This window comes from Athene cunicularia, assembly GCF_003259725.1.
Source record: "Athene cunicularia isolate RWA chromosome 8 unlocalized genomic scaffold, athCun1 chr8_part1, whole genome shotgun sequence".
NCBI classification, from domain to species: Eukaryota; Metazoa; Chordata; class Aves; order Strigiformes; family Strigidae; genus Athene; species Athene cunicularia.
Window position 1 is genome coordinate 35615985 of NW_020799109.1, and position 13011 is coordinate 35628995.

The 13011-nt window shown below is 40.3% G+C and overlaps 1 protein-coding gene across 1 annotated transcript; it reads right to left on the minus strand.

Annotated features, from left to right (window-relative positions):
• Positions 1–6211: 6211 nt before the first annotated feature.
• On the minus strand, positions 6212–11253 carry LOC113482936. The gene is given in 2 exon segments (XM_026854063.1): positions 6212–7695; positions 11175–11253. Coding segments are annotated over 2 exon segments (1563 nt in total).
• Between the last annotated feature and the right edge of the window lie 1758 nt (positions 11254–13011).

Sequence of the window (13011 nt, forward strand, 5' to 3'; positions counted from 1 at the left end):
GGGGGTGTGATATCAATGTTGAGACATACAGTCTGACACAGTCCCCTACACCACCCCGTGGCTGAACATTGCTGTCTTCACAGTGGCATGAAAGATAACAGTGCAGAGAGAGAGAGAGAGAGAAAGGCTGGAAAAGATGCACAATACAATAACAAATAAAATTTTTTGACAAAATTCTGTTGATAAACATCTCTTAACAATATTCTTAACAACAATAAACATTTTTAGTCTAACAAATATATATTCTTAACAATATTCTTAACAACTATAAACTTTTATCTAACAAACATAAACTTACAAATATTTAAAAATTTCTATCGATCAATTTTAACAGATATTATTAATTATTAATATTTAAACTAATTAACCTTATAAAACTCGAGCATCTTATAAACTAATTTTAAGGCTCTGACGAATCAGTAGAGGGATGCAGCAACAGTCTCCATGGAAATCGCTTTCAGGGACAAAACAGAAGTATGACAATAACAGGTAAGATAATAGCCAACAGGGTAGGAAGTGCAAAATGAATTAGAAGTAATGCTAAAATGCATTCCATCATAAACAAAAAATACCACAAAATGGTCAGACACCTGCAAGTGCATGTGGTCTATTGCTCCAATCAGCTGGGATCAAGATCAGCATATGCAGAGGGAAAAAGGGCTTTCCACACACACACACACACATCTCAAAGCACATGCATCATTCGAGCCTGGAAAACTCTATTTTAAATTTAAACCAAAACAAATAAACAATACTATTATTTCTAACAACATTAAAACTAATTCACTTTATAAAACAAGGACATCTTACAAACTAAACTCGAGATTCAAGACGGTAGAACATGATGGCAGTTAAGGTTTGGGTAAAGCGGTGGAAGAACATGATGGTTGGGGTTCAGGAACAATGGTAGAAGAACATGATGGTTGAGGCTCAGGAAAAGTGGCAGGAGATGATGATGGTTGAGGAGGAGACACAGGGGAATCAGCAGAGGCATGTAGCAGTTGTTAACTCAGGTGAAGCATCAGAGGAAGACAAAGGTAATTTACAAAAATTACATTCATAACGGCAAAAAAGAAACATTACAATAACAAACAAGGCAATAGCTGACAAAACGAGAATTAAAGCCAATGCCGAAATGCAATCCATATACATGGTTGCCATAGATTGCAAAAAATTACGGAGCTGCAAAATGGTGGTCTAGCTCGCCTGAATTGGGGTCCGTCTCTGCAACAAGAAAATGGATTTCCACGCCCCCAGCCCAAAGGGCATGTGTTGTTTAGGCCTAAAGGCACCTATCCTAAGTATAAAAAAAGACACACATATATATATATATATATATATATATATATATATGAAAAAGGGTTTAAATGATTGATACAGTGGCAGACTTTGATTGGCAAATAACTCAAATCTGTTTTACACCATCAGGTGAGGCAGTAGATGTAAATTGCACGTTGGATAAAACATGTTGGATTAAATGAACAAAGCAAGGAATAATACAGGGCAGAAACATCAAGGCAGAAAATGCACATAATAGATAAAATAAAAGCTGTTTTACCCGTGGTGCTTCAGGTAACCAAGACCATAAATCACCATTCCAGCCATTCCATGTTTGAAGAGGGACACGGGCCAATTTTCTAATGTCTGTAGTTAGTTGAAGGACTACTTCACCTACATCATCTATTTCCAAACAACAATTAGAAACATTTAGCTTTCCACATACCTCCCCCTCTTCTGCTAACAGATAATCCAAAACCATGCGATGTTGAAGGACTGCAGAGCGCATCTGTTGAAATTGTTGAGTTAAAAGGTCTGTAGCATTAGCAGTTTTATTGGAAATAATTTCTAAAACTGCTTGTAGTCAAATTATAAGGTTCAAAGTATAAATGGGTTCTCTTGCCCAATCTTGGGATTCCAAGTTGCAGGCCCATAATGCTTAATTATTCTTTCAGGGGGGCCACTCATTTCCCCCCCACTTTTGTGTTCCATCTATTTCAAACTCAACAGATTGCTTGTTGTGGACAATCCTTTCGTTTCCTTATTCCTAATTGAGGACCATCCTCCTCTGGAAGAAGGAAAAACAGAGGTTGGATAATCTTTACATAACAAATCCCTGACCAGTCTGCTGGTAGTCGTTTGTAGGCAGTATGTCCACATATTCAATAATGGCCCTTTTGGCCTTTGGCACCCTTTGCAAATGGTCCAGCTGCAGCCTTTGGGATCTAGAAGTAAGATGTGTTTCTATCTCCCGAGGGGCTGAAAAACTCGTTTAGGTGACCATTTGTCCAGGCGGTACAATACCAGGCACCAGTGTCCTTTTTCCACTCACAAATGATGATAAAAGTAGTCTCTCTGCAATTTAGCATACACAGTTTCATTTTTGTTTGACCAGAACCCCTCAAATCCTTTGTTATACCCATTTTTGTTAAGCCACATCCATATATAAACACCTCTATTTTTGTTAACCGATTTATGTGTGAGTGTCCATTGACACCTGCTTTCTCCCACATTGACCCCTCCCTTCTGGGTGCAATTTAAACAAAATTTGCCCATACTAGGAAATTGAATTGACCATGTTCCACTATCATCCCAGGTGGTATTACCAGTTTGGCTGTAATTGCTTACAATTTGTGCTGGGGTGAGGGGTGTAGAAACCCACGGCCAGCTTGACAATCCTAGAGGTCCTCCACAGGCCCAACAGTGACTTAGATTAAAAGTCTGTCTTGCAGTTTTTGCTAACAACATAAATTCATTATCCTCAAAGGGGTCATATGGGTCAGGGGGAGATGGGGGAATTGGTTTCCCTTCACTTCCATTGATAAATGCACAGAATACATAAAACATCATAACATAACATAACATAACATAACATAACATAACATAACATAACATAACATAACATAACATAACATAACATAACATAACATAACATAAAAAACATAACATACACATCCTAACCAAATTACACCATAATCTGGATCTGCTTCACTTTTTCTGTGGGTACATATGAGTCACCTGCTTCCAGCTGAAAGTGAAACAAAAGAACAAATTCACTTCTCGGGTTAGAAAGATGGAACAGTCCATCTAGTTTGAATCTTATGAGGTTTCCCACAGGCATCTTTTGCCTTCCAGGTGTATTTATTAAGAGGTGTGTCCAACACCAGTGGCGCTTTGCGCACTGTAGGGAGTTCAACCAGGACAGGTTGTCCTGGGAAATGAGATGGATTGCTGGTGTGGTCAGGACCATGTGGGGCTGGCATGATTGCTGGAGTTTTTGGACAGAATGCTGTGATCTTTGGGTATCCATTTACCCTCCAGTGACTGTTGACGCTGGTCACTGCATCCCACACTCGCTCAGCCCATCCTGGCTTGTGCGGTTTGAGGAAGCGTTTTACTAGACCATTTGTTCTTTTCTTTACACAATTCCATTCGCTTGTGGGTAATACAGAGTATGAAAACCCCACAAAATTCCCTCCTGGGCTGCCCATTCTTGGACCACTTTGGCTGTAAAATGTGAGCTGTTATCTGACTGGATTGATTGTGGCCTGGGGAAAATTCCAAATCATTCTTTCAGAGCTTTTATGGTGTTTTCTCCTGTTACCTTAGCACATGCTTTAGCTTGTACTAGCCCAGACACTATCTCTAGGCCTACCAATATATAGTATTTTCCTTCTGATTTTTGCAAGGGGCCAATGTAATCAATCTGCCAGGCCTCCCATAGGCCTTTTCCCTCTCTTAAGTGCAGGGGGTCACTCCCCAGCGGATGTCTGTCCAGACGGACACGGCATTGCTCACAAGAAGATACACAAGTTTTACATTCTTCTCTGGTAACTGGTGGCCACCCTCAGGATTGTGCCTCACAGTAGAGGTCCTTAATTCCCGAGTGTCTCTGTTTTACATGTAGCCATTCTAACAGACGTTCCCAATTTTCTGCTATCTGGGTGCTCTGTAGGGGAGCCAGCTGTGCTAGTTCATCCACCTTGACATTCCATTGGCTCACGGGGGTGTCATCCTGCTGATGAGATGCTACCCATGCTACTGCAAATTTTCATTGTCTGGCAATGGTGAGGAAATCTTGCCATTTTTCCTTTTGCCATACAGGTATTCTATTAACCTCCCACCCATTGTGTTCCCAGAATGGAAGCCATTCAGTACAACCTTTGAACACAGCATAAGAGTTAGTATAGATATAGACAGAAGAAGCAGATTGAGCCTTGTGTTGGAAAACACTCTGCAGAGCAACTAATTCTCCTACTTGCGCACTACCTTCTCCTTCGGTAATGATCTGTTCCTTGGTGTCTACCTGAAGTGCCACAGCTAGGTATTTCCAAATTTTTCCCTCTCACTTTGATGAGGCATCTGTAAACCAGACATTTTGCAATTGTCCAGAAAACAGACTAGTTACTTGTATCACAGGCAAAAGCTCGGGTGTTTCCCTACTCAGGTCTACCTCGTCCTGTATATTTAACTCTTTTGTGGCTCCTTCAGTTACAGAAAAGATTTCACAATAGTGTTCTATTTGTGCATACCATTTTCTCATGGAGGCTCTCTGGGCCACCCCATCAGGGGGTGGAGTTCCTGCTAAAACTGCTTTGATCACTTTAAGTGGGTGTCTGAGAATTATAGATTGCTGCCGGATGGTGCGTTCAGCTTCTCTTAAAGCTAGACTGACTACAAATAGACCTTTTTCCCAATTTGTGTACCTTTTTTTCAGCATCCTTAAAGCTACAAGAATAAAAACCAATGGGCCTAACAGGACGCTCTGGACCCTTTTGCCATAAATGGATAGACAATCCAGTCTTGGCAAAGCCCTATTCAATTGGAACTGGATCTGTCGGGTGAATTGGACCCAGGGCTTGATAAGCAGTCTGTTTAAACACCAATAGCTATAAAGCTTTATCATGGACCTGAGTCCAATACCACTGAGCTCTCTTTCTCAATAAGTCATACAAGGGCCTAGCAATAATTGAAAAGTCAGGAATGTGTTTCCTCCAAAACACAAGCAACCCTAGTGCATGTTGCAAGTCTTTCTTTGACCCTGGCATTTTGATCTGATCGAGAGAGGAGAGAGTATCCGGGAGGATGCATGTCATGCCTCCCTTCCACCAGATCCCTAAAAATTTTACCTCACTTGAAGGTGTCTGTATTTTCCTCAGGTGGGATTGTCAATCCTATACTTTCTAGATGGGTGATGATGTCCTGAGTTTCTCTAACTTCTTCTACCTGACTTCCTCCTATTAGTACATCATCTATGTATTGATAAATCTTCACCTCTGCTTTTCTGGGGATTATTTCCAGCTCTTACGCTAGATCATGGTGAGCTAGCATGGGGGAGTGCTTGTATCCCTGAGGGAGTTGTGTAAAAGTGTACTGTTGTCCTTCCAAGGTGAAGGCAAAGCAATCCTGGTCCTTACGTTGTAAAGTGACCGTGAAAAGCATATTCTTAACATCAGTTGTGGCCATGACAGGGTGGGATTGTTGCTGAATGGTTGCTATCAATTCAGCAATGTTTGGTACAGCAGCTGTTAGTGGACCTCTATTGGCATTGAGTCTCCTGTAATCTATTATCAGTCTCCATTTGCCGTTAGGTTTTTGAACTGACCACTCTGGAGAATTGAAGGGGGAGTGAGTGGAAACTACAACTCCTTGTTTTTTCAGATCCTCCAGAACTGGTGTAATTCCCTCCCTTGCTCCTAAAGGCAATGGGTAGGGTTTAACATTTGTTAATTTAGAGGGAGGCAGGGTAGGTGCTGCTTGCAATAAACGCACCTCCATGTCTGATTTTCGATCAATTGCCTGATCTGGGAGATACCAAAAGACCATGAGTTCCCCTGGGTGTCTCTCCACTGCCTACCCTTCAAAACATCTATGCCTAAGAGATCAGTTTGAGAAGATCCTATGGCCACCATAGTGTTGACAGGGTTTTCCTCTATAGGTAACCATAGTTTCACTCGAGTCATAGGTACTGACTGTGTTTTTCCCAGGGCATTTAGGACAATTAGATTTTTGGATGGAATTGTGATTCCACATTGTTCTGCTTCAGTCCGCATTAGCATGGTAATTTGTGCCCCAGTATCAATTAGAAATGTTACCAGTCTTTTCCTTGGTCCTACAGCAACAGTAATCAATAAATCTCCCTTTGTGTTGCAAGTGAGTTGTCTTACAAACATCCATCCTCCACATCCCCCCTCACCTTCAGGGAGAGGAGGGTCTAGTTTCCTGACACCTTCTTTTCTCCAGTTGGCTCCTCCCCAAGATCTAGTAAGGGTGGAGCACTATGGGTTGGTTTGAAAGTGACCCTTTGCTCTGGCCATTTCTCCACAAATTTTTCCAATTTTTTGGTCATGAGTCCATCCATCAGTTTCTGAGGAATGCCTTTCTGAAGCTCTAGTTGCCACAATCCCAGTCGAGTTAGGGGCCTCTCTCTCCCTGGATTCTGAAATCGGGGTTATCCCAAGCATTGTCCCTTCCTCATGGATGATTGTCTCCCACTAATTTGTTCTGCAGCCCGCACGACCCTGGTCTCATTTCTTTGGTACGATCCCCCAATGGGGCCATATTTCCTTCCAAAATTAATCAATTCCTGGGCTACCTCTTCCCATGTCCATACTTTCCTACCCGGCAGTCGATGGTATGGGGTCACTATCCCCTCCAGAGCAGCAGTCACTCTTTCTCCATTAGGAATGTTTTGAATCTTCCCTTGCACTTGAATAGCAATGGTTTTCAGGGAATCAGGGAGTCCTCGTATCAGTGGAGTCATCCTCTCTGGGTCTACAGGCATCATCATTGGGGAGCCTTGATCGGGCTTGAGCTCCTGATCATACATCATTTGCAGACAAGCTGCCTGCTGCACATTTTCCACTAACTGATCCACTGTGCCCGTTATGGCAAGGGGATCTCCCCTCTCCAAGGGCTTCAGCCCTCCGACCCAGTATGCAACTCTCTGTGTCAATGACCAAGGTGCTCGGCGGTTGTCAGTGGTTAGAAACACACCCGGTCCCCAATATCCTTCTGCTTCATTCTCTGACAACAAATTTCCATCCCCTCCTGACAAAGACACTCTCCACACATACTCTGTCTCTGACTCTTTTGCAGTCCTTGAAAAATCTCTTCTCAGCTTTGCCAATTCAGTTGCTGTAAATGGGACTTCCTTGGTGATAACCTGAGGACGGTTATCGCTATTGTCCTCGTACACATACTCTGTTTTAACCAGTGGATACATATGGGGGAGGCTTTCTACAGTTTCCTTTACCTTCTGCAAATCTCCTTGGGGATAGATTTGACATATCCTCTTCTCTAAAAGTTTCACTTCTGCCCCGGCATGTGTATCCATCTCTGCCAAAATGTATTCCCTCAATTCATCTTTCAATATTCTTTTTTGATCCCTTTGCTCCTCTAACAACCCTTTAGTATCTCTCAATTGGTTTTGCAGGGTCTGTATGACTGTCTGCAGTGATTCTATTACAGCATCAGCTTGACTAGACTTCTTTTACTCTTCCACTGCAGCTGCCAGACTTGCTCCTAACACTACACAAATTATAGCTTTTACTTTTCCCTTCTTAACCTTAGCTTCCTTCTGCAATACCCTCATCCGATCCACCACACTCTGTGGTTGAAACCAGTGATTTTTCACCCAGTCTCGCCCTTGGACTGAGGGACGGGATCTGTGTGCCTCCAAGAGATCAATTAACGTATCTCAGCCCCTGAGGGCATATCATCACAAACATCGGCTGTCTTCTGGGCGGCCATGGTTTTTCCTTTTCCTAATGCAAAGGGGATATCATCCTGAGAGGGTCAATCGACAATGTCATATTTCGCCTATTCTCTCTCAGGAGACCAAATCTAAATCTCACACAAAAGCAAAGTGGAAAAGGGTTTTCATCCTGAGAGGGCCACAACTTGGTACACAACTTTCCCCTGTTCACTCTCAGGAGTTCATACCTTACACAAACACAAATGCAATATCACTGTCCATGCTCTCCCTGTTCATTCTCACGAGGTCATAACTTAATATAACACAGAGAACTATTTCACCCTGAGAGGTTTGCATCCAATACAACAAGGTAGTACAGCACTCTCATCTCAAGGGATCCTGTCTGTGATGCCAATTTAAAATGTCCCGATCTGATATCGGGGAGGGTTCTTAAATGATCCCAAGAGCAAGATTAAGAAACAAACGAGGTCAGATGCTGTATAACCTTGTGAACTTTATTTAGTGTACAATTGGTAATAGCAATAGGACAGAGAGGAAAAGGAAGGAAAAACCAAAATCCCTAAACAAGCAAGAAAGAAACAAACAAACAAAAAAAAAACCCGGCAGAGATGCAGCAAGGCTAGTTACCACCACCATGAATCTAGTGATGTACTGTTGGCTTGACCTCGGTGCAGATGATGGTGCTTCAAGCTTCAGAAGCGATGACAAGGATGAGAGGGAGAGAGATACAGGTAGAGTAGAATTCCAGGAGAGCGGTACGCAGTCCTTTTATTGTCCCAGATTCCTCCAAACAGTCTGTCCATTTCCACGGGATCCATTACCTCATCATCTTCCAAGTGCACACGCAGGGGTGTTCATGGTGGTCGTGCCGGCCTGCACGTCTTCTTCGTCCTGCACATCTTCTTCATCCCGATTTAACTTTGGGCAATGTTGTGGTTTAATCTGGGACAGTTTCTGTCTCGACGGCCAGGAACTGGTAGGGGTGTGATATCAATGTTAAGAAATACAGTCTGACACAGTCCCTTACAGGGATACAAAGGCTCTGAAGCTAATTATACACCAACGGAGAAGGAGATACTGGCAGCTTATGAAGGAGTTCAGGCTGCCTCAGAAGTGGTCGGCACTGAAACACAGCTCCTACTGGCAAACCGACTCCAAAATTTTGTAATATTTTGAAATGGCAGTTTATCAGCATTTGCTAGAAAATAACTACTGATCCCTCTTTTCATCCTGCATTCTGTCACCTTTTTTTTCCTATTAGTTAAAGATGTTCTCTGACTATCCAGAGTGGGTCTTCCTGATTTTTTTTTTTTCTTCTAAGTGTTGAGTCAAATACATAGAGAAATATACATTTAATCTAGAGAAAATATTTTTAAGGTTTTCCTTAAATTATTTGTATTATTTTAGTTGATGCTTTATACATTATAAATGTTTAAAGGTTCTACAGGCTTTAGATAGATGAATGTTTCTTAGAATTGTTATGTATAGTCCTGTTATATTTCTATTACAGGAGATTAGTGATATCTATATTGTCATAGGCAGTAATAGTTTTCATCTCTTTCTGACATCAGACAAAGTTTTGTCTTCTAAATGCATGTTAAAATGACACTGTTACTATAACTTTAGCTTCCATCTACTCTCACATCTAAACATAAGCTTGACTTTACGCAAAACATAGTGTTTTAGGACAACATAGGGTAAACAAAGAGTGAAGTGAATACAAATAGTGACAGTATATTCTGATATGCTGTTTAGTGGATATTTTAGGGTTACTTCTAGTATGTTTGCTCCATGAATGTAATTTTATACAATGCTATGAAAACTGTCTGCATTGATGACTGCATATTAGTCAAACTATAGATGACTGTAATGGCATTATTGGGACAGAAAGATTTATAACTACATCTCATAAAGGACATCAGAAAGTTAAAAGAGAGTATTTCGCTGATTCAGTAAGAAAGGATTAGGAACACTAAATGGACTGCGCACAGGAAATTGCAGTTGTTAAGACCACAGTTTAAAGAATGTAATGCTGAAAAGCCTAGTTTTAAATCTCTTTAAAATTGTAGCACAAACTGACAAAATCAGAAAAATCAAAGCTAAGGTCATCACCCTGTTGTTAATGAGAGCTACTTCTGTAAAAAACAAATTGCAGGAGTGTCATGACCTTAATGTGATTAATTCTGATTTAAGTGCATTTGAGGAAATATATATGAATCAAAAGACTGTACATGAACACACTAATTCAGTTTCAAAAATTATTTGAATTACAATATTTAGTCAAGCTGAGGGATTTGTGTAAAAATTGTTGAACCTGATGTGTGCACTTCTATTAATTTCACACTGTGATGTAAGGTATGGCAACAGATTGGCACTAGCCAAGAAAGATAAAAAATTTTACCATTTGCTGCCTATTCATAAACGAGCAGCAAAGGGTAAAAGTTGAAAAAGGATCCATAAGTATTACATGCATTCAGTTTTTGTAAGGCAATTGTTAATTATTTACAAAATAATCTATATTAGCAATTGTCAGTATAATTAATGTCACATTCCTGATGACCACCAGATGACAGAACTAGTCATGTCTGAAAACTGCATTTGGAAGAATTTGTTTGAGTAAGGAAACCAATACATAGAACATACTGTGAGTTTATGATAGTCCTGTTGTAATTTAAAACAATGGGGATTTAGTACTTGGCAAGAAGCCGAAGCCAATGTTTCTCTCAGTATTTTTATTCCTATCATCTTGCTTCTGTCTCCTTCTTTTCTCCCAACCCCCAGACAAAATTAAAATTACCTTGTACATTTCCTTAGGTCTTTGATACTAGTTCAAAATTGTAATGAAACCTTTCTATATCTGCAGAAGCATTCCAAATTTGTCTTCAGGAAATAAAACTCTACCTTGGAAGCTTTCTTAATGCTTTGTGTTCAAGTTCATGAAGGCTACTGAGAATTCTGTACGTAATATTGATGACAACATGCCAGGCAATCATATATGCTAGGGATATGATGGATGGAATAAAGCACTAGAAAGCATTACACTGCTGTCTCTCACTGTGTGCTGTCTGTCTAGAAGGGCTGGCTGTGCTCAAATTCTGTTTTGATGTGAATGTAGATAATCAGGGGATGAAGGTTAAGTTTAATTCATTAGAAAAATGTGTTCAGTCAGGTCTTCAACTTAAGCTCTAACATATAATGTGATTGTGAAATACCTCCAGCTCTCCAACAAAGACTTATTTTTAAAACAAGATATGTTCTCCCCACCACAAATAAAAAAGGGAAAATAAAAAAATTGATGGCAACATGGAATTTATATTATTCAAACTTTGTTGGCATTAGTGCATGGTGTATTTTAAACTTAAAGGATAAATGTATGGAACAGTTTGTATTTGATATTGTATTTAAACTCTCCTCTCCTCTCCTCTCCTCTCCTCTCCTCTCCCTCTCCCCCTTGCCTCACCTCGCCTCTCCACCTCGCCTCTGTTTTTCTCTTTTTTTTCCTGAAGAAAAGTTGCATGGAACACATCAAAAAGTGTCATGGTGCTTTTGTAGAGTCACTCAGAAATAACAATAATTTGCAGTATGTAATAATCTGAACATTATAAGTCTTTAAAACCCAATGAACAGTTCAATGATCCCTTATGTACATTAGAGAATGCTCTCAAAGCAAAAGGAAAATTTGAATACAGCACCTGAAATACACCTTTGGTTATACAATCTGGTTTAAAGAGTATTCATAGTGCTGAAGACAGAATAGTATTATCATGCTGAAAGCAGCCAGAAGTTAATTGTTTATATTGTGGAAATCTTTGTGACAGGTGTAATTGGAGACCAAAGATGTGAATAGGTTAAGGAAGTGATTAGGGAAATTCATGAAAATTTGAATAAATATGAGGTTCTCCTGGGTTTAGACATTAGAAGAATAAAACAAGGGAAGCTATCTCTATCATGCAACATGCTGTCTTTTCCTAGACATCAGCCAGTGGCCACTGTCTGAGGGGAGGAAATTGTCATGGGTAAACTTCCAGTCTGTTTGAATACAGCTGTTGCGGTCTGTTAGTGTTATACCTTCATTTTACTCTGTTCATGTAGCATAGTTTTACTCAGATGTCCTCATACTAGGACCTAATATGTAAAAATAAATAGATTATATTCTCTGACTTGTTTGGTTTTGGTGAAGTTTTTTAAAGTTTTCTTTTCTAATGACAAATAGTTGCTGGCATTTGTGTCTGCACTCAAAAAGTCTGACACGGGGGAATATGACATCTCTTTTATGGTTTAACTATCAGAAATTTCAGAATCTTAGAATTTGTGGAGAATTTAACATTCTCTGCCATTTTTTCAGTGTTCACTGGAGTTACTTTTGCGACACTGAAGTATTCAAACAACAAATGGTTCATAAGGCACTAATCATATGCATCCGATGTTGCACATACTCACATGTGGTGGGTTGTCCCTGGTCAGCAGCTGAGCATCAGGCAGGCACTTGCTCACTCCTGCCACCTCCCAGTGGGATGGCAGAGAGAATAGGAAGGGAAAAAGTGAGAAAACTCATGGGTTGATATAAAGGTAGTTTAATAAACAAATAAAATAAGAAGTGGGGGAGACGGAACATGACAACACCTAAACAAAAGTGATAGAAGTGATGCAAAGCAATCACTTATCATGTCCTAGGAGTAGAATGATATCCAGCCAGTCTCTGAGCAATGGCTACCTATCCCAAACTCTCAACCATAAAAATTGCTGAATATGACATTATATGATATGGATTATCCCTTTGGTCAATCTGAGTCATGTCTTCAGGTTTTGTCCCCTCCCAGTTTCTTGCCCATCCCCAGACTACTTGCTGCTGAGGCAGAGTGGAAAAAAGAGAAAACCTTGACATTGTGCAAGTACTACCCAGCAATATCCAAAACACTAGTGTGTTACCAGCACTGGTTTAGTCACAAAGCCAAAAAAGAACACCATATGGACTGCTAGGAAGGAAATTCCATCTCAGCCATACCCAGAAAGGAGACATAAATGTTGACTTTAGAACTTGGAGATTTATATAATATCGAGTGTTTTTTCAATCCATTGGTCCCAGTCCTTCAAGTCTGACATTAGGATTAGAGCATGACTAATGCTTCTGAAATACTGTGTAGACAATAAGACAAGTGGACTAGTGGTTACATATATGTTTATATCTGTCTCTGGTTACTAGAACCCAACAATGATTTCAGCTTGAAGCACAGTTTGACTCCATCTGGGACTCGTCAAGTCATTTCACAAGCTGCTCTCTATTTGTATGTAAAATT